Source organism: Cajanus cajan, chromosome 2 (assembly GCF_000230855.2).
Source record: "Cajanus cajan strain Asha chromosome 2, NIPB_CcT2T_4, whole genome shotgun sequence".
Lineage (NCBI taxonomy): Eukaryota > Viridiplantae > Streptophyta > Magnoliopsida > Fabales > Fabaceae > Cajanus > Cajanus cajan.
In genome coordinates, this window is record NC_138518.1 from 68,871,610 (window position 1) to 68,894,518 (window position 22,909).

At 29.0% G+C, this 22,909-nt stretch overlaps 2 protein-coding genes across 5 annotated transcripts; both read right to left on the reverse strand.

Moving 5' to 3' along the window:
- Positions 1-10,362: 10,362 nt before the first annotated feature.
- Positions 10,363-12,497, reverse strand: LOC109810662 (uncharacterized). The gene is made up of 3 exons (XM_020374172.3): positions 12,089-12,497; positions 11,202-11,267; positions 10,363-10,940 (listed from the first exon to the last, which is right to left on the reverse strand). The coding sequence occupies exons 1-3, from the start codon at positions 12,260-12,262 to the stop codon at positions 10,473-10,475; spliced, it is 708 nt and encodes a 235-aa protein (XP_020229761.1). The 5' UTR covers positions 12,263-12,497; the 3' UTR covers positions 10,363-10,472.
- Positions 12,498-13,871: 1,374 nt separating this feature from the next.
- On the reverse strand, positions 13,872-21,076 carry LOC109810699 (putative hydrolase C777.06c). Of its 4 annotated transcripts, XR_014431741.1 has the most exons (11): positions 20,813-21,076; positions 20,591-20,729; positions 20,380-20,507; positions 19,514-19,661; positions 19,320-19,425; positions 18,035-18,093; positions 15,642-15,719; positions 15,453-15,562; positions 15,193-15,254; positions 14,856-14,944; positions 13,872-14,332 (listed from the first exon to the last, which is right to left on the reverse strand). XR_014431741.1 is itself a non-coding variant. In XM_083068844.1 (10 exons), the coding sequence occupies exons 1-9, from the start codon at positions 20,953-20,955 to the stop codon at positions 15,197-15,199; spliced, it is 969 nt and encodes a 322-aa protein (XP_082924970.1). In that variant the 5' UTR covers positions 20,956-21,075; the 3' UTR covers positions 13,872-14,332; positions 15,193-15,196. The 4 variants fall into 4 exon arrangements, 3 of the variants coding, with proteins under 3 accessions (XP_082924970.1, XP_020229825.2, XP_082924972.1); XM_083068844.1 differs by lacking the exon at positions 14,856-14,944 and having other exon boundaries at positions 20,813-21,075; XM_020374236.3 differs by lacking the exon at positions 14,856-14,944 and having other exon boundaries at positions 15,642-15,677; positions 20,813-21,074.
- Positions 21,077-22,909: the final 1,833 nt, after the last annotated feature.

Sequence of the window (22,909 nt, forward strand, 5' to 3'; positions counted from 1 at the left end):
ACAAGGTTTATTATATTAAGACTCACATAACTAGTTAATTCTTTCATTTTTATTAGTTAAGACTTGTGATCATTTTTTTTTGGTGTGTTTTATATCTTTTTTGTGTAGAATTGAGATAATAATAAGATAGGAGAATACACGTATGTATAAGACACGGTGTGGTAAATAAATTAATTAAAATGGTGAAATCTCACTCAAGTATGTAAAAAATGATAAAAATCTTGTAAATCCTTTTAGAAAAGGATAACCCAAAAAGTTGTCATGCATATGTGCAATGACATCAACCTAAAGTTATGAATAGATAAAAGTATAGTAAATTCTTAATTAGTGATCAAATGCAATCATATGAATACTTATATATACTACACTTTTCATCCTTTTGTTATATGGTAATGCTTGATTTGAAATTGAGTTATGAGCTTTCACTAGATACGTATATAGAAACATACTTGATATATCTACTAACATGAGAGTGAAAGTACTAACCATTTTTCATTAAATACCTAAGCTATCTTTCTAAAGCATTCAAGCATTCATGTGTAACTCAAGGTACAAAATAAATAAATACACGGGCCTAGATTGTTTTTCAAGATTTTAAAAGCATAAATATCACAAATTCACATGCTATAAAATTGGTTATGTCAAACCTAACTAAAAAATATGTTAACTCACGAAGGATCAAATTGAATAGACAAAATTAACCTAAATGAATCATTATATCATATAACCTACTTTATCCTTATTAATAAAATAAAATTATTTATCAACAATTTTAGTCAAACGATCTTATAAGTTAATCAAATTACTCTTACAAACACATTTATATTCCCAACTAAACAACAAACTAGCTCATCTTGAGTTGATATATTTTTTTGGTATGAGGTGTTGGGATTCAAATAAGGTCACGCATACACCAATATTAAAATGGGACTTTTGGGGTAATGACCACAAATAAATTCAAGTGGGTTTAGATTCAAAATGAACAATATTATACCAATTAACTTGTGTAAAATACACAATGTACAATAAAAATACCATACTACTCTTAATTAAATATACAACTTAAAACAAATATAAAACAAAACCTAATAGTGGTATGGTATTATATTTTGGTTGGTTCAACGACAACCCATAACTCATACAAACAAACAACAACAAAATACAATATACGACATAAATTTAGTTGAATAAAATATTGAGTCTTTTATTTGAGGAGAAAATTATTAAGATACAAATAAGATCTTATATCATTAAAACAAGAGAAAAAACATGAGTTTATAATACACATACTCCATTAGAATAAAACATTTTAGGTGATGATTAAAAATAAAAGTGTATGAGATACCCAATGTACAACAAAATATCACGCTTTTCTTGAATAAATATACTATTTAAAACAAATATTAAATAAAATCTATATCATTAAGGTCTCATATCATTACAAGAGAAAAAACACGAGTTTATAATACACATACCCCATTAGCATGAAACATTTTAGGTGATGACTAAAAATAAAAATGTATAAAATACTCTATATACAACAAAATACATTTAAAACAAATATCAAATAAAATCCATCATGAGGTTTGATTTCCACTTTAAACTTAAAATTCCTGAATATATCATTTTACTTTTAAATTGATCAATCTGATGGAAGGAAATTATATCTCTTATAAAAAAAGAAAAGAAAAACATATAAGCTATATTCATTCATGTTTAATGATAGCTTTCAATCTTAATGATTAAAGTAAACAATAAAACACTACATTAGTATACTTTTTTAGTGGCTTTATTGCTACAATGATCAATGATAAAATCGAAGCAACAATTAAACAAGAGAGGTAATAAGTAGAAAAGCACAAGTGGGCAACATCTACATAAAGTTTTAATTTGTGGTTGCCATTCTAGCTTGCCGATAGATGTGGTTCTAACTCTTAATCGAAACAAAAGAACCCTTTTAGGATCGCGTTATCCCATCATCATTTGGGAAGAGAAATACATATATTTAATCAATTTCTATATATTAAGCTTCAACTATTATTTTATGTAAAAATATTTTAATAAATTATTTTTTAACTTTAATATTTTTAAAGATTCTTTTAACTTTTATTTTAATTAATCTATCTATATTAAATACGAATGACTATTTTACACAAAAATATTTTTGGAGAGATTTATTTTAATAAGAGAGTTTTTGGAGATTGTTTTAAGTTTATATCTAATTTGATTTTTATTTATTAATATTATTTATAAATTAATTTTTTATATATTGAAAATAAATTATAAATAAATGAAAATAATATTGTGTTACAATTATCATAAATCTAAAATATAATTTATATGTTTAAAAATATCTAATTATATAAATTTTAAATATGATTGATATATTCAAAGATAATATATATATTATTGTTTAACTGATTTGTTTAATTTTATTTTTCATGCATTGGTTAGAAAGTAGGAAAATCCTTACAGGTAGGTTAGAGTACTGAGGCGTACAGTATTCAGCTTGGGGTGTACCTGGTTTGGTGAGAACAGTTGAGAATCTTTTCATATACTGTGTATGTTATGGTGAAGTTGTCAGTACTTTCATACAACCAAGCCAAGTCCTTTTCTCTCATTAGATTCAGCCACATGCTCTCCACATCCTGCTTAGTGCTTAGTGGTTACTTTGCAAAACCCAAATTATTCCTTTTTCTATTTTCTAGGTTAATTTATAATTACTAGGTATATTTCTCCGATCTCAATAACATTATTTTATTGTAGGGCAGCACTTATTTTAATAGCACAAGATCTAACAATAGTAGGGCAGCATTTATTTTAGTGGCACAAGGTAAAAAAAAGTTAAAGTAATTTCTTAAGATTATAAATGTGAGGCATTCTAGTGTTTCTATTTATTATTTGATAAATGTACTAAAGTATCTCATGTTTATAATTTTGGAAAAATAAATAATTAGTGTTTTTAGGGATCAAAACATTTTCACTATTATTTTTGGAATCAATTTAAGCATTCACCTAAAATAATATAAACGGAATCGGATCTCCTTCATTTTACATTTTATTTGACATGAAATATTTTAATAGAATAGTTATTTATATGCAAAATTTTATGACCGGGTATGAATTACTATACAAAATAGACCATGTTAAAAAATTGAACATCAATTTTTTCCTAATTTTTTTTTTATCTAGTGTAACATTTAGTACACTCTTAATACACTATTAATTTGTCATTTGATTAAATTTATTGAAAACTAAAAATTATGAGTGAGATTCATTAACCACAAAGTTGTGTGATATATAATAAATATAAGTTAACAATAAGATTTTGGTTTAAAAGAGTGAATTATAAAATATGCTCCTAATTAATTGCAAATGTATATAATAATGAGTTTGGATCCATATAATAATTTATCTAATTGAAAAAGTTAAAAATAAATCTAATAGTTATCATACATTACCCCCAAAAAACAATCTAATTATTATTTTTTAAAATTTAATACTGTATAAAGTCTTTAAGACTTTGGCTGTTAATGCAAAGAATGAGGAAATTGTGTGCTTGTTGGTGGAACGAAATAAGATTTAATAGTACAGTAAATAACAAATAATGTAGCTTTCATTCAGTCGTTATATTTGACATAAATTCTTTACAGACAGATACGCAAGTTTCATATATAAAAAATGTTCTGAATTGAAGTGGTTACATGGGAATATGAACACAATTTTCAATCTTTTTCCTAAAGTGATGCATACCATAATTCACATTGTTATATGTCCTTTAATTATATACGCATTATTAATTTAAGTCAATAAGCTTTATTTGGTACAAAATTTATAGTAAGTTATTTGAGGACACTAATGTACCACGTTTCCCTCACTCTATTTGTGTACTTGTAATCAATCATAGGATCTATTAAGGTATTTGGGGTTCCATATAACCTTATGATTTCTGAATTCTGATATGTAGTACATAATCTTTTTGTTCCTTTCAACTTTTCTTGGGATGGAATAACGCTAGCTGTCACTCACTCTATAGCTTGGAATTCTGAATATTAAGATGAGAAAATAGACAATGGTAAGACATAAATTGTACTATGCATGGATTATTCCATAGTTAGAAACTTCACGCGACAAGATAATTAAGTTGATAAACAATGGTAAGACAGAAATTGATTGGAGGGTAATATTAAAGTTCGAATTATTTATCTCTAGAATGCTTAGACAATAATTTTTTTAATAAATTTTTTTTAAAAAATATCTTCTAATTTTATTAATGACTAATTTTTGTTTAAAAATTAAGTTGATCACTTTTAATAGAATCTTTATTTTTAATTACATTTTTTATCCGAAAGTTTGTATTTACACTAACAAATTATTAACCACAAGAGTTAATCAAATGGTTGAGTGAAAAATGATTGAGATATTTAGAAGCATGAAGATCTATGTTAAATCTTCATTACGATCATTTTTATAATGTTTTCTATATAAAAAAAATACTAACAAATTATTGAAAGATAGTTAATTTAATTTGTGTCTAATTGAATGTTTTTATATGGCAAGACAAACCTAGTATAGTAACTTTATTTGAAAGGGAATTCCATGAACAATTGAAGACAAAAATAAAAGAAACTGATTGAAGCTTTGAGCGTTGGATATCTAATGCTAGATGTTCTTTGTTAAAATTTTAATCAAAGAAGATTGAAAGAAAATTTATAGGAGAATAATAGATTACCTTAAAGTATCCAATTAAAAGCACACAAAATAATCGTGTCTTTAATTTTGAAGTGCATTTTTAAAATGCATATATGTAAAGAAAAAGAAAATACATGAGTTATCTAAAGCAATATGTGAACCAAAAATATAAAATTATAAGGAAAAATGTGTATTTAAAAGCATCATATTTTTATTTATATGAATTGGATGTTGATATGTTTGAGATATACGAGATAATGAATTTGGACCACATAATTGATCAATTTAGAGAGGTAATTGACTTAATCGAAGTATAGTAAATTTGTCTAAATATTTTGTCTAATTTATTTGATTTCTTTCAAAACTATACAACCAAAGTACCTGCAAAAAAAAAAAAAAAAACGCTCAACTAAATTAAAATAGTAAACAAATCAAGTATCTTTTTCTTTTATGAAAGTATTTATAGAAATTTTTCTACAATAAAAGTGTTTATAAGAATTTTTTTAATTTTATATTTATTTTAATTTGTATTTATCATAATTATTTATGAATTAAATTTTAATATTTTAAAAATAGATTATTATAGATAAAATAATTTCATATTACAATTAAATTATTTATCATAAATCTAAAATATAATTTATATATTTAAAATATATATTTATATACAATTTAAATGTAATGACTTGATAAGTCCTTACACTTAATATAATTTAACTACTATCCATTGAAAATACCAACTGAAATCTACTAATCTAGAGTTTTCATGCAACAATTATTTAACCATTCATATAATCTTTACATCTACATGGTAGAAAATAAAACAACTAAAATCAAGAAATCCCCTTACGGGGCTACATATATCCCTTGTATACATATATATAACCTACAACGACTACATAATTATACACAAAATAACTCTTAGTTATTGGTCAAACATTTATACATTGACCATGCTACATCAGAGTAGCATCAAACCAAAAAGCTATCACCAACATGACTCATCACCAACTATCCAAGTAAACTTGCTAATTTTGTCTTACTCTCATACAAAGTATGATCATTGTAGATTCAACCAAAAGAAAAAGAAAAGGTAAGCTTGTAGAACAAATTCAACATACATTCATAGCATTAATTTATAACAATACAACACAAACAACTTAATCAACATTTAATCCAACTCTACATATTAACTTCAACTTATAAACTACATCATCATACCAACATCTCAACAACTTATGAAACCACAACAATATCATCATAACAACTTTAAACAACTAATGTGACACTGCACATATCAATTATATGGAAATCTCCTATAATAAAGGTAAGTAGTTTAAGTGGCTAAATCCTACCGAATCATGACATCTGACCTATCGCAACTATGTCAAGTATAGACAATGTTTGGCCTCAAAGAAAGTCATGTTTACAACTTAAATTTGATTTCTGAAGTTTTGTCACTTTAACTAAGAAGTTTAGTACTATTGTCAAGGTAGTTTGGATATGAGTTTACCATGACATTAACTTTCAACACTAAGCTTTGTATAAAATTAGTCTGTATACTATCCTCCAAATATTACGCCCTTTCAATGCTCAGTTAAAGACTAAGTTCCCAATATTATACTTTACTCAGTTGATCACTTTATACATATATGTCTCGACCTTATCTACATACAAATTCTACATAAAGCCTAGACAAGACAACTTAAAACAATCACCTATTCAGAAGCCAACTTATTTATTGAAAGGTTATCAACTAGGCTTATGGAGCACCATAATTTATATGAGATATTTTAATTTCTAAAACATTTTTTACTCTTTTTTAGTTTTTATGTATCTTAGCAAAGACATGTATCTATACTACATGTCTAACAACTTAACAACATAATCAATTATAGCATTATATAACTTTCACAAATTAATCATCTATTAGCTTACACCTTAGTTGCTTAAACATCATTAAATAGCCTATCAACTCAAAACATAATGATATCATCTTCATCATACAACTTAATCACCGTCTTTCATTTATGAAACAACTTAAAAACATCACATTAAAATCATGCAACTCATGCTCAACACCATCTCTTGGGCCCCCGACGCCATTAAGACAAGGAGCTTCCCATCTTACCCATGCTCGATGTCAAACTATCCACACCCAACATGATTAAGACAGAGAGCCTCTCACTCTCTCACGCTTGGAGTGACACTTATGCAGAATTAGATTGCTCAATCTACTTAGAATCCAACATGCAACAAGATATACAACATATTGTCAATTTGTATGAATCAAAAACAACTCCAAAATCAACATGCAACCGAGATTCACAAGGATCATCAACCACCCTTCACAACCAACATTTCAAGACACCCCAACTTCATCAATTCTCATCTCATGAATTCAATCAATTAACAACTATATATAAATGATTCCAGGCAACAACAAATTATCATTAAGCAATATTTCTTTGAAAACAAGCTTCCCTTATCTCTTGTAGATCTAAACCAAGAATAAAAGGAAGAACTACGTATGACTTCTAACTTGAGATTCTTGGCTCTACACACTTCAAATCTCTAGCTTAGCCAACTGATTCAACTACAAGGAATGAAGAATAGAAGGGTTTTAGTCTAGAAAGAGGGAGAAGAAAACCTGAATCCTAGATAAATTTTCACTAGCTATTCCCTAGAATTTCTTGAAACATGAACTTATGAGATTCACATCTTAAATTTTTTTTATATATCCTCCTTAAAGCTGAACTAACTTAACTATACTTGAGGACAACCTAACTTTCAAGGTCCCTTGACTACTAAAGTTTTCAAACAACAACACTATCAACAACTCACAATTAATCATATAATTAAAGTAAAACACTCAAAACATATAATATTACATTACATATAATTTATATATTTAAATATAATATTTATTTATATATAATTTATTATAAATTTATAATAAACATTTAATATCGCACCTACTAAGATACTAATTATAAGGTTAAATGTGTACCTTTCATAGTGGCATTAAACATACATGTGTGTTAGACTTGAGTTGAAATTTGTGGCACGCAGCCAAGGCCCTTTATGGATGATTATACATTAGTTTAGCATGTATTCATGTAATTTTAGTATTGAAAGTTGACTTTGATCAACTTTTATAGATGCATTTAGACTTCACCAAAGATATAGATTGCATTGAACTTAGACTCGATCCACAACAACAGATGTCATACCGGCGATTATTACTCTATTATCCAAAAACAAGTATGAGGTAAACTTAAGTAATGTGGGTGCCTCTAATTAATAAATAGACCTAAACCTCTTGACATGACTTATGTGGCTATGCATTGGAATTTTCTAACTCAAGCAAATGAAGCATTGAATGTGATAGTGTGGTTGAGCCTTGGAGAGTGGTCAACCCAAGGTTGCAGCTAAACTTATGAACCTTACTGTATTGAACTTCTGGCTGATTTAGCTCACGATATTCAACCATAACATATTCCGTTGTAATCATTAATTAAGTAATGTTAAACAATAGATAAATAACACAACTAAAATAAAAATGATTTAATTTTGATGCACTATTGATATAGTTTATATATATATATATATATATATATATATATATATATATTATCCTCTATTTAGAAATAACTAAATATAACTTTGAAAATAAATATTTTTACCAAAAATATAACATTTTATATTTAGATGAGAGTCTTTAGATTATGAATATATACATATATTTTTATCTTTGAACATTTAGATCAACTAGCGTAAAATTGTTTTATCTTTAGCATGATTAATTGGTCTCTTAAAAAAAATTATGAATACATTCTAACTGTAATTAAATTGAAAAAGAAATAGTACCATGTTTGCTTAAGTAGTGGCATATTGGTGTCAAAATTAATACTCAGAAAAAGGAAGAGTTCACGTGGGACCTTTGCCGGAATAAATTTCACAAGACAGAATACTAAGTTTGTTGGGACCCTAATGAGCTTTGACTGGGAAAAAGGAATTGCAGCTTTCCGATTTGGGGCCCTTAGATTTCTAATCTTTGAAAATTCAATAAAATTTAGGTGTGGAAATTGGAAAGTTGCTTTCTAATGCTTCAACTAATTCCCCTTTTGTCAAGCAATGAAAATTTTGGCTTGGCTTGGCTTTAAAGTCAATGATGGCATACAAACTTTTGGAAGCATTCAACGATATGGCAAATCTAAACTCAAATTTTAAAATTGGAATCATCATCATCAGGATTTGGCCCGACTACATTTAATAGAAATAAAGTTTTCTTCTAAAGATAATGAAGACCAACTTACAAAGGGCCTTTCAAAGTGTGGCATTTGATTATAATGCTTCAAGGAATCAAAGTGGCCATGGTTTAAAATGATTGTAAATATCATTACTTGCATTGAATAATGCGGTTTTAAGCTTCAAACGTGTATCGAAAACTAGCTTTTTAGTCTAAACTCGATAAAGACTACAATCTTTTCTTTTAATGGGAGTTACAGTTGTTTTAACTTTTACTTTATTTATCTGAAAAGAAGCTTTAAAAGAATCGATTTCGATGAAGTACAATAATGTTCAACGCATCTAATTTACCCTATAAGATTAGGTTTGCTTCTTCTGTTTACTTAGATTTGATTTTATAGCATTCATATGTTAGAAAATAAAGACAGAAAATGTAATACTATTATATATGATGTCAATTTTTTTTTAAATAATAAAATTAGTTGATAAAAATGTGTGAGTTGTTGTAAGTCTACTAGTACCAAATTAGATTCCTATAGATAAAATAATAAAATAGGTGATTAGATATTTAAATTTATGAATTGTCACTGACCTTCATCAGAATAAAGCACAAGTTTCGATTCATAGGGGTTACGATGTTATATATATCTTTTAAGCCAGCCCATATTTGCACAATCTCTGGCCCATATCTTTCTCAGATGATTTGTGGGTAGGCCCATTCACCCAACCCAAAATTTTCAGTGTTCTCTAAACTTAGAGTCGAAGCTTGAATGAAGTACTCACACACAACAATTTACTAACAATTGCACTCAACTAACACAACTCACGTAAGAAGATTAAATTTAAGAAAAAAAAATAAAATTAAGGCAAATGATGTTGCTTCTTATCGTTTAATGGATGAGAAATGCAAATTGTTCCCAAGAGTTTTTGTAAAAAAATTGCATGAATCCTGTTTGTTCTTCTTTATTTGGTTAGTGGAATATCATTTAATTTAAGAAATAAATCAATTCTAAAAAACTAACGGAATCATGGCATGTTGTTCGTACGTGAGATTCGTGCAATACAATTTGTACCAACCAACCATCATTTCCCTTCTCTAAATAATATAGATGGATGAAAATTTGACAATATGAAAAAAAATGCAGATTAGTTTATGATTAGATTTACCTCCCATTTTATACGGGTAAAGCGTATGTTGCCTGGCCTATTTAGTTGCGGGTTTATCCTTCTTATTAATTGAATAAAGTATTCTATTCAATAATTTTTATAATGTATTAGATGGATTAATAAAGTTATTATAAGAAAATTTAACTCCCAACATATCATTGATCTGAGTTAAACTAGGCTGAGACATCTTAAGAAAGTTTAAGACAAAAGAAATTTGCCATTAACAAATCTAATAGATATTTTGGACCGATATTATGAGAGAGCTTAAGGTAATGTTTGGTTAAGTTTTCAATATCCTTAAACTGATTTTACAACAAATAAACCTACAATATATACAAATCCTTGCAACACATGCAGTGTTCTCAGTCTTCATTTTCTAACATCCGATGAGGAGAATCATAGGGAAGATCGAGTACATGATCACCGCTAACATAAACCACTCGAAAAATATCATACTTCATCTCAGTGGAGAAGCGTTCAAGATATGGCATCATCCACTTTCTATGGTCTGAGTTGAGAATCCATGAGTAACAAAATTGTAGGGACTGCCACACTTGAATGCATAGCACCCTTGAGAAGCTTTGGCATTTCATGCAAATCCCCGCAGTTATGCCTTCTGTTTTGGAAAAACGTGATCTAAAAATTGCTAGGACTGCATAACACAAGTCATTAAGGTCCTTAGAAGTTGTGATCACTGAGTTCATGGAAATTATGTCACCAGTGCTGAACTTAACAGCTAAGGAACCATCTCTTGATTCTCCAGCATATGCATCAAGGAAATTATGTTCAACCAACACTGCCATTCTTGTTACGTTCGTTAGCATTGATTGCTGTAAAAGGGAAAATTGCAAAAATAAAAAATAAAAAATATTATTTGGTGAGCATTGCAATTTCGTTTATCAAAACACACACACACAATTGTGGTTCACATGTATGATTACATTCTGTTTACATAAAGGTTGCATTAGAATTGTCGCGCTTTCTATATAGATGTCTAAAATTTTCACATGTATGATTAATTTCAAAGTCTATTTCAGTATTCCAAGAAAGAAAACCAAGAAACCAGTCCAGTAGTTAGGGATCAAACTTACAAGATTTGCTGTTAGCTTATCTTTTTCATCACTTGACCGTTTCTGCCATGCTCCACACCATATGATCTGATTACAGGACATGAATATTTAAAATAATGTGTAAAAAACAGAAAAGAAAACAGTGAAACATGATATGCTTAGTGGGAAAAAAACTAGCATTAACACAGACAGGCAGAGCAACATATGTACCGTGTCACATTCACTAAAAACTCAAGTGGGTGGTTCATCTTGGTTCCAAGAAAAACTTTCAGCTAAGTAATACTAGGAACCAGACTTTGTGTTTCTAATTTTAGGAAAATGATTACTGTTGAATAGCCACATGATAAAATACTTTAACACAACTACAGGTTGTGAAGTTATGTGTCCAAGAGTTGATGACATATTCAACCATCATAGATGCTAAACTATCATGGAGGTATGCAACAAAGAAATTCTCATCTAAAAAATGTTACCAATGCAAAATCAGATTACGAGGAATAGGAAAAAGAAAGCTATAATCAAGAATTGATGCCATATATTTTTAAATTACAATAATGACATAATATTTGAATCTAAAATCTTGTACTACTCTGACTCTTATTATTTGGTAGACCCTAGTGGGTCGAATTTATGCTATATATACTTTGAAGCCAATTATATCTTAAAATCATATTTAGTTTCGGTGCAATATTCCAGTTATGGCCATCCCAGTCAACACTGCATGTATTGCAATATAACAGAAGAAAAAAAAAAAAGAGATTTCACCGGTTAATTAGCACAATTTGAAGCTTACAGAATCCAGAAGGAAAAGAAGGAACATACACTTGAGATTTCAGATAATTTAAGAGAAACTATAAAAAAAATGAATTGAGAAAATTTAGAATCATAGAAATGAAAGAAGAACTAACCATATTTCCATGTATGCTTCTAAATATAGAGCCTTGTAGACAACCAAGATCGTGAGTGAGTAAGGAAAAGTGTTGGAGTTCATGAACAAGATGGTCTACAATTACTACAGTTGGCTTGAAAATATAGAAGCTTAAGTCCAAATCTCTGCTGTTAAAATCCACAGAGAATGTCATGATCCTAGTTTTCTTTGTGACGCTTCTCTTCGAATACTATTTATGTTTTATTGGTAAGGCTACAAATACAAATACTATTTTGTCTTTGTAATTTGTCAAACACGAGTTGTGAACAACAACACACGAATGCTCAAAAAACTTGATCAAAACCAGGGTTGCTTCCGAGAATTATTCCAAATCTTGAATTTCGGAGTAGAGCAGTTCAGTTGGCTATTTCGTTTTGCTTTGCCAGAAACGACCAAATATATTTAATTTAAATAAAAGGTGACTTGGAACTTGGAATTTTACATTCACAGGTCTTGACTCATTCAAGATGCTTGCATTATTATACCAAAACACAGATTTTAACCCCTAACTAATACTAATTTTTTAAAGATTGTTATTGTTTTTAGTTAGCGTTTAACTTCAATTTAAGATGCTTTATGAAATAAAAAATTAAAATTACTATAGTTATTATATATATTTTTAAAAAATTTCAATGTATTAAACACTTAATTTGGTTAGTGAGCTTCATGGCTATTCCTCAATTTACAGTAAAAACCTAAATCTTTTGGAGTTAGAAAAATAAGTGAAATGAGTACGACCCCTCAATATATATTGTGTAGTTTTTACTTTGATTCCTCAATAAGTGTTCTATTTATATTAACTAATTTAAAACATGGAATATATAATTTTATTGATAGTATGAAATACTTTAAAAATACCAACAAATTTAAAATATCTCTCTCTAGTCAAGACTAATAAATGACTAATAACTTATGTGACAGGTAAAAAAATAACTATTTCGATTTGATAAGTTGTGAGTTTTTGTCGTTAAAAATAAAATATTTTACTTGTTTCATTTGAACGAATATGAACCTTTTGACACGTTGAGCTCTACGTGAACGTGGGTATATTTATGTCATGCTTTATGTGTAAACACGGAAGGCGACCAAATAATTAAAAGGAACTATTTCGGTATCCATAAAAATTAAAAAGATTTAATATCTTCAATTATATGAATAAATAAATTTAAAAAATAAACTCTAAATAACATAAATTTTAAATTAAAAATTTGTATAAGATAAATCAATAAAAAAATTAATTCAAAAAAAGTATTAAAAAATTAATTTTCATAACAAAATTTGTTTATATATAACAGAATTAAAAAATTAAAAATAAAAAGTTATAATAATACTAAAAAAACATTAAAATAATAAATAATAAATAATACAACTGAAAAATTAATTTATACTATAAAATCAAAAAATTAACACAAAAAAAACTAAAACGTATTAACAAAATATTAATATTAAACTATGTAATTATAATACATACTACATTAAAATAAAAATTAAAAAAATATAAAAATAATATAAAAATATAAAAAAATTTATAAAAATAAATTATTAAAAATATTAAATAAAAATAAAAATAAAAACAAGTAATTATAATAAATAAATAAAAATAAAATAAAAACACGACTGTTTCGGTACCCTACTTTTATAATTTATAGTGAATACCGTAAAATTTTCAATAATTAAATGCTGGTAGGTCAAATCGAACTTGAATGCTTTTTGGTTGTGTGCGAGTGAGATAAAATCACAAAGAATAAAAAAGAGAGAGAATATTTTAATATATTATCAAACAATTTTTAATATTTCATAAAATATTAAATAAAACAAAAAAGTTAATAGAAAGTTTTGTAAAGTTCCAAGATGTTCACGAGTGTAGACCCACACACCACACCAGTTCCTCACGTGTTAACGTCATGGATGGCATCCAAAATCAGTCAACACGCATGATAGACCACAAAAATCTTGGTCATCACATTTTATTTAACTTCATAACTCTAGTTACTGTCTAAAATTTGTTTCAGCATCGAGGTGAAGATTACGTTCTTCGTAAAATTTAATTAGAAACATAGGGAATACAAGACATCACAAGAGGTCATCATCCTTCTCATGTATAAAACTGAATTTCTTATTTTTGGGCATGAATATTGAGTCCTCAGATTGTTGTAGAAGCACGGGATTATCTTGAAAATATTTCAATGTTCTCCAATTTTGAAAATATATCATGCGCATTACCCTGCAAGAACATGAAAATCAGTTTTTATTGAAATATAAATATGACCCACGGGAAAAGGTATTTGGGGAAGAGACAAAGTATTACAAGCCAGCTTGTCAGAGTTGAATACGTAATCCAATTCAATGTGTCTACATAGCTAAGTATGATCTAAGAACTAGAAAGTTTAGAATGAAGATTACTTCAAATTTAACAAGTATAAAAAAAATGGGACTATTGAATTTAAATTGCAAGTCATTGACTCCTATGATTGTGAGATGAAAACAACTTTTTAACAATCAAGCAACAATAATAATCTGTTCAAAACCACAAAATTTGGAGATGGAATTAGTTTATAAACTATTTTCTTTTTCTTGAAAGTTAAAAATATGAATTGTGATAATTGCATATTGGAAAGTTATGATAAAATATAATTTGAACACATTATTTTTTATTAAAATTTATTAAAAATCACAAAAGATTAATTTTGGGGTCATACTTCTTATTTAACTAGTTTTATAATTTTTAACCAACCATAAAAGTATACCTTCAAGATTGCGTTGCTAGATCTCTTGAATGATTTTAGTCGTAAACACGTGGAAATACCCTCAAATATGATTTGAGAGTAATTGATTTCTGGAACAAATAAAATCAATTCCTATATCAATGATTCTAAATTCAGAATAAGTGAAAATTAAGACCTTACTATTCCATTCAATTTTCACTTCCCATCTAACATTCTAGTTACTAATTTTTCACCTTCTCAAACAAGCACACGGGGTCATTGTAAACAAGCATATAATATGCTACTTCTGATGTGACTCAGTCCTGGTACTGTATGTGTTACTTTTGACGAGACTCGGATTCAGGGCCACGAGTATTACCTTACTATAAGTTTATGGGCACTCTTAAACCATCGTGAGCAAGCTGCACCGATAGTCCTTCCCTGGGCACAACAATTATAGAAGAAACAAATTTGTAATTTGCTAAAAATTCATAAAATACCACCGAGTACAAACTACAAAGGTAAAATAGTTGAATAACATTCACATAGTACTGTCAATATGGATGTTGAAAATTAAATATTACATGTATTTTTAGCAGTCAAATTTTTGACTGTTTTGAAAAATGGAAAGAAGTGTACCTTCTGGACCACTCCATTAAAAATTCATTGTCCTTGTGGTGATCAAACTCGTGAGTCATTCCAATCAATAAGGTTTGCTTTGGACATAACCTCTTAACAGTTTCAAGAGCCTGTAAAATTACACAATAGGGATTTCGCCATCAGGAACATGACAAGTCTAAATATCATTTTGGAAAATGCGGAACTAACCTGTGGAAGACAAAAGTGAACGTTATGTGATCCAGTCTGTAGTAACATAAAGAGGAATATCAAGAAGGAAACAACTATCTGAGAAAATAAAGAAATAAGAAAACTAAAAATGGAATAAGAAAGAAAACTAAAAATGGAATTGACAAATTTGTATCAAAAAAATCAAACGACGAGAGCTAAACACCGAGGGACACTCTATTCATGGATAATGAATAAACCACACAAGTAAGCTTGATATCATATCATAGCCTAAAATCTTAAGTTGGTGGGTCATTCTCATTTATATACTACTCAACATAATCAATTTTAATTGATGTAAGACTCATTTCACACTTGAACTTCAACAATAATCAAGCAAATAAGGTGAAGCTTCACAATCATGATACTTGACAATATGAAACATGAAAACATGTCAAAATGAAGTCAAACAGTTAATCATTTTTGAGAAAATTACAGAAAAGAAAATCCTGGCAAATTATTTGTGAAGAAGGATAATAACACTATGATAGACCCATAAAATTTGACGTGAGGGATCATTGCTTGATCCAGGCCCAATGAGGTCCACTATATGAAAAGTATATTCTAGATGGAAGACGCCTCAAACAGCCAGCAAGGCAGTTAGTTAATTAAGTGATGATAATTCTGTTAGCAGTGTGTGGGTTTATTAGGGGAAGGAGGAGAGAGAGAGAGAAAGCATGCAAATTGTGACTTTAGAGTTCAGAGGGGGAGCAGGGTTTTTCTCTTGTAGAGAAACACTGTTGTAGGAGACAAGACTCTGATGGGGTGCATTCAGTGGTGGACTGGGTATAATGTCCTTTCATTAATAAAAGAATTACTTCCTTTCATTTGGTTTCCAATAACAATAAAGTACATAATCACCACGTCATTTTCTTTTGTGAGAGTTAGAGCTCCTATTAGATGGGTTTATATAAGGAGGCAATCGAAAAGGAGTTGAAATGAGGAGGGAATTATTGTGAAAAAAAAGGCGAAGGGGGCGACTATAAAAAGGAACTAGAACTAGACAGAGAGACACTTAGTTGAGATTTCAGAAATGGTTTAGATAGTGAAGGGTCTAGGCTCCTGGAGCTTCCTGGGTATCTTGTACAGTTGTACCCACTATCTCATTCTTGAAACCTGAATAATACAGTTCTTCATTCTTTCATCTGTTCTTCCTTCTCTTAGCAAATCTAATTCCAGTTTTAACATTTTGTTATCCATATATTTTAAACAAGAGTTCTATTTTTTATTTTTTTATTTTTTGTATTTCTCCCTTACATTTTCCCCTTGAATCTAAAGGTGATTATTGCAAATTGGCAATTATGATGCACCTTGCAAGACAATTGTGCAGAACGAGTGTTAGCAACACACTCCTCTTAACACACATTTTTTTATTGGTTAAAATTTATTAAAAATCACAAAATCATAAGAGACTCATTAAATAGGATGTGGAGTCCACCAGATTTTGTCATTTTCAATTAACTTTAATCAATCAAATAGTGTCAGAAAGTGTGTTCTTTGCATTTCTCATATGCATAAACATCAAATTGAGAGCACAACAGTCATTAAAAGCGTACGTGTGCATGAGGATTGAGAAACTATGAAAACAAGTTTCTAGTTCAATTTCAAAAACCTATAAAAGCAATGGCTTGTGTGTGTATGCGGGGGGGAGGGGGATAGCTTCCAGATCACTCTACTACAAACCATCAATTTCAATTTATTTTGACGTGTTTTCTGCTGAAACTATCTTTATGTAACTTGAAGAACAATAAAATGATACTAAATTTTAATTGTTACATCCAATAGATTTTATGTTACGGGACAAAATTTAGAACGGAGGGATGTATTTTGAAGTTAAAGAAATGCTAAGTGACCACAAATTTCAATGCATTTAAGTCCAAAAAACATGTGTTTAGTAATCATATTATTGACCTTCTTTGATCAAGTTAGTATACTTGTGAACAAGATGTTTTGTTTGTCTTGTGTAGAAAATCATTGGAAAATTACTCCAGGAAAAAAAGTCACTCAAGTCATTCTGTAAAACAAATGACAAAAGAATGAATTGTATCGAGCCATACAAAAGAAGAGCTAACTAAGAACACTTTCAGTGACTGCCAGCAGGTGAAATTCTATGCTTGGAGAGTTAGAGGAACTGAGAAATTAAGAATCAGACTAAAAGAAATAATGCAACATAGTGGAATCCCTTTAAAATAAAAAATAAAAAAATCTGATACTTCTACACGAGCATTCATGTCCTTTACGCAAGAGGATATCCTTTAGTGGCATATCATGTTTATTATGCAATTCTGTCGCAGAATTCACACATTCACCTGGAATACAATATTTACACTACACTCACACACAGACTAACAACAATTGAAAATGTAAGCACCGACCTTTCTCAATGCATCCAATATAAGAAGATCCAACTGTCCAGCCCCACTTTTTGAAATGACTGTAGAAAAAAGATACTTTGCTGTTAGATGTTAAAAATCACACTTCTGCAAAATGTGTTCCTATTGTTTTAATGAGGAAGGCAAGGCTACGAATTCAAGCTACTCAGCAGCTCTATGGCTTTGTTTATGGTTTAGTAAATAATGCTTACAAATTCAAGGTTTTTCTTGATGACATAACATCCATGAGACATTGATGTTAACTTTTTTTAGGTCTGAAAACTAATTTCTGGATGATATTTGATGAGTTGCATAAATCAATATCGGAATACTTTCTTTACAGGAGTAATTTTATTGTTATTTTCTTACAACCTTCTGGTAAATCATATCATACTTTCCCTATCAACTTACTAGTTGATAGTCACTAGCATTAGATGGGAGATAGTTGAAAAAAAAAATCCTCTCAATTGTGACTCTCTTACAGTCTAACTTACCGCGTGACTGAAAAGAATTGGATAACATATTAGCATTGGTTATAGAAGGTAAAAATAGTAGGATGGTCTTAACTACTGACAGCATTAAGTTCCACAATGAAGGAGAGCTGAAGCCTCCTCATCAAAGAATAGCAGGTAATAATACTCATAATTAGAAATTTGGAATTGAAGGTATTTCTTAGTTGTCTTTATATGAAATAAATTATAATATCTTAATATCTTCTCTCACTAGTATAGTTGCTTGTGGCATAAACTAAGCAGTTATGTCGCTCATTTGTTTACAGAAAAACATGACAATGTGACATGTTGCACATAATACCAAAAGACAGTTGGAAAAGTTTTAACTTCTCATTTCAAACTAATTGATTGGCTAAAACAGACAGAAAAATAATCACTTACCTTATTGCTCATGAATGGTCCAACTTTAAAGTTTGGTCAAAGAAAAGAAAAGAATAAATAAATTTTTCCTGTTAGGTTTTATAGAAAAGTGAGAGGAAAGAAAATGTAGTTGTATAAAATGACCTATATAGTTATTATAATGTAAAGGAAAATGAATGTATATTTCTGGCTATGATTCCAGGTTTTCTTTCAATAAGTGAGAAGAAATTTTTTAAGTGAACCCGCAATTACTTCTTTCTATCCCATTCTCTCGTCCAAACAAGAGAAAACATCAAAATCTAGTAATCTACCAATTTTCTTTTTGAAAAATTCTCTCCAACCAAATAAAGATTGTGAGAGATAGCACTAATGAGTAACACCATGTCCAAGTAGGAAGAAATGACTTCATAACTCACCATACTCTGTATTAGCCGGAATCCGTGAAACATCAGATATATAAGCCACCCTATTTTTCTCACCAAAAAGAAAACCCAAACAGATATAATCTTCTCCATGCATTACCTACGTCCATAATGTCGCACATAAGTCCTTATAATGTAAAACGGATATTGCATTCCTACCATCAATGGCAAGGTTTGTAGTGATTAACTGGCAAAGGAGTCAATTTCAAGCCTGACGCAAAAAATGGCTGATTACAATCATCAGCAATTATGTTCCAGCAAAACTGAGCTACCCTTCGTATTTCTTGCCCTTCTCTGTGTTTTTTCTGAACCAAATAAGGAAACACCCTTTCCATGCTGTTACAAATGTGTAAACAATAAATCAACTATCTAATGTAAAATGAGTCCTCAAAATCAAGTGAAAGGGAATAATGCTGACATAAGATTTGCTTTGCACTGTAATCAGAAATATTTTCTAAGCATACAAGCACCCAAATTTAATGATTGGGATGCAGATCAAAAGAGTACCCTTTAACCTACTGACCAAAAGGTGATACAATTTTGCTTGTTTGGAAATATTAGTATTAATTAGATGTATTTGCATCAATTCACTATGTACTTGTTTGGATAAATTTCTCTATAAGTATTTCTGGTAGAAAAAAATAGGAAAGAAAAATGAAACAAGTTTCTTCAGAAGTTAAAAATAGCTTATACATAAGATTATTTGAAGAAGTGCCCTCATATAGCTTCTCCAAGAACTTATTTTTAACTTATGCATAAGCTAGTTTTAGCTGGTGAAGAAACTTATTTCATTTTTCCTACCTATCTTTCTCTCTCATAAGTGCTATTAGAAGCTTATCCAAACAGCCCCTATATAGCAAAAAACTGTGTTCACCAATATCCTCTAAGAAAACAAAAAGCTCATCTAGTATGAGTGCTTCCTTAGAGCTCCTACTTCCACAAAGTAAAGCAAAATATAACATTGTAACTACAGGGTATCCATGCTCCCACTTGGGTGTTTCCTAGGATATTTCATATTTGACCAGGTCACATAAAAGAAAAAGGGAAAGTTTACCTATCCATAGAATGCTGAGTTAAGTAAACGGGAGTGGGATCAATATCATTTGTGGGACTAAACGGCTGCACAGCACGTATATCATCCAATCCAAGGACTGCATCAGCATGCTCATGAGTCAAAAGAATCTGCAATTCAAGCAAGAGTTAAGAAATGTACTACACTAGGGAAGGAAACTATTCCCAAATCAAGCTTCATCTGAGTGACTGACAGAATCTACTCTTGGAATGCTATGGAAAACAAACCACCTAAGCACAGCCTCCCTGAAGGTCTTGCCAGCATCAATCAATATATATTTGTGAGTGGCGTCGGCTTCAGAGTAAGATTGGATTAACAGAGAGGTATTGCACCTGCAAAGTTAAGTAGGTTACTGAAATATGTAATTTTATCCGTTTATGAAAAATGAAAACTTGAGTTCATGGGTGAAATTAACCTGTAATTAGGGTTGAGATGAGGTGGGAGGGAGAGAGATTGAGCGCAGACGGAGCATGGAGGATCTGAAGGGTCGATGAGGCACCTCATCGAGGGAATCGACCCTGAACTTCCAGTTCCCAGAAATATCAGTGCAGATTCCATTGCCACAACACACAAACGGAAAATGGAAGTAAAGTGGAAATTTCTGCCCCAACAAACAAACAGTGGAGTAGCTAAGGAGGGAAGAGTTCATTCCAAACTTTCAATTTTCATACATAAAAGATAAAGTTCGGTTCTTTTATGTTAACGAGATAAACTAAAGTAAACTACCATGAGATTTGATTTTTCTTTTAAGTAAAACAAATAATTTTAGTAGTTGATGAAAAAGTTAATAATTAATATTTTATTATATATGTATATAGTATGATTATAATGTCAAGTTAATAAAATGATATTTTAATTAATTTTTCATAAAATATAAATTTAATCAATCTAATTATTATATTAATTTGATAATATTAATAATTAGATTGAGTATACAGAATTATAAATAATTTTAAAATTATTTGATATTTTAATGTATAAAATGATATTTAAAAACATATAAATAGTTATTATTAGATAATATATTTTAAATCACTTAAAATTTTGATAATGTTTGATATATCATTAAATATAATAGTTAAAACAATTAAATTTACATTATATAAAAAATTGTTAAATATGTCATGGTGTTAATGAATTTGACTTGAATGTTAAATATTAATAATTGATTATTTCTTAATGTAGGATTACTTATTTTACTCTTTAAAATAGATTGCTCACTTTTGAATTATTTGGGTCCCAAAGTTGAGGTTATTATTAATTAGTTGTAGAAAGTAGAAACAAAGAAGCTGTATCATTTTGAACTGTAATTTGACTCTTGAAGCTACTAATCTTATTTTATTATGTGTTCTGTTTTTTCTTGGAGGTCGTTAACAAGTTGTTTACGGAAGGCTATGTTTGGAAAATAGAATAAAAATATTTAAATCGATAGAAATGAGAAGAAAAAAAATAATCAAATCTATTTGTTTTATTTTAATTGGAAAAAATTAACTATGAAGAAGGAGTTTGGTAAAATGAGTTCAATTTAGTTATGCTACGAAAGCAAGGTGGGAAGTTTTCAACCAAGATGTTATAGTTTCTGAAGTGTTAAAAGCAAAGTACTTTCCTCGAGTGGATTTTTTGAAGTCTACTTTGGGACACAATCCAAGCTTGATCTTTCATAGCATCAATGTTTCACGGGTGGTGATAAAAAAAAGACATGTTAGGTGTGAATATTTGGAAAGAGCCTCGTTAAAGGTGAAAGAAAATCAAAATGTTACTATTCCTCCTCACGACTAGTGATATTATTGACCTTATTGAAGACGTATTTGTTCCATGTGATGTTCAACAAATCTAGGCCATGCCCTTATTATACACCTTTGGCCAGGACAATGTGTTGCGGAAATTTAGCTTTGATGGGGAGTATCATCAACAGCCCTGAATTGGTTACCCCAAATAGGAGTAGAAAATGCAATTGTTGAGCTAGATTGTATTTTTAACAATTGATGAGGTTATTTTTAGAAAATATTAAATTTAATTTAGATATAAGATAAAAAGATAGATTAAAAGACATAAGAGATTTCAAAAAATTCTGAAAATTTAGAAACTCAAAATGCTCTCATTAAAGAATAATATCTAAAATGGTTATCATTTATAATAATAAATATGTGTAAAGTCCACAATTAAATTAAGTATATCATGCAACGGATCAATTAATTGACAAAAAGTTATTCTAAATTAATTAAGAATTTTTAGTTTGAATTTGAGTACTTATTTGTTTTAAATATTTGAAAGCAGAGTTTTATAACTTATAGTTATTCTTAAAACTCAAACTCTCTAATAAAAACATGTTATAGGTTTACTAAAAAAGAGTTTTCTAACTTATTAAATCAATTTATTAAATACATTTTTTTTAACTTTCGCATCTAATTTTCAAAGTATTACAAATTTTTTTTAATGTAATTCTTTTACTAGATGTAATGACCTTCTATGATCTTTATACTTAACGGTTCCTATTTATAGTGGAATAAAA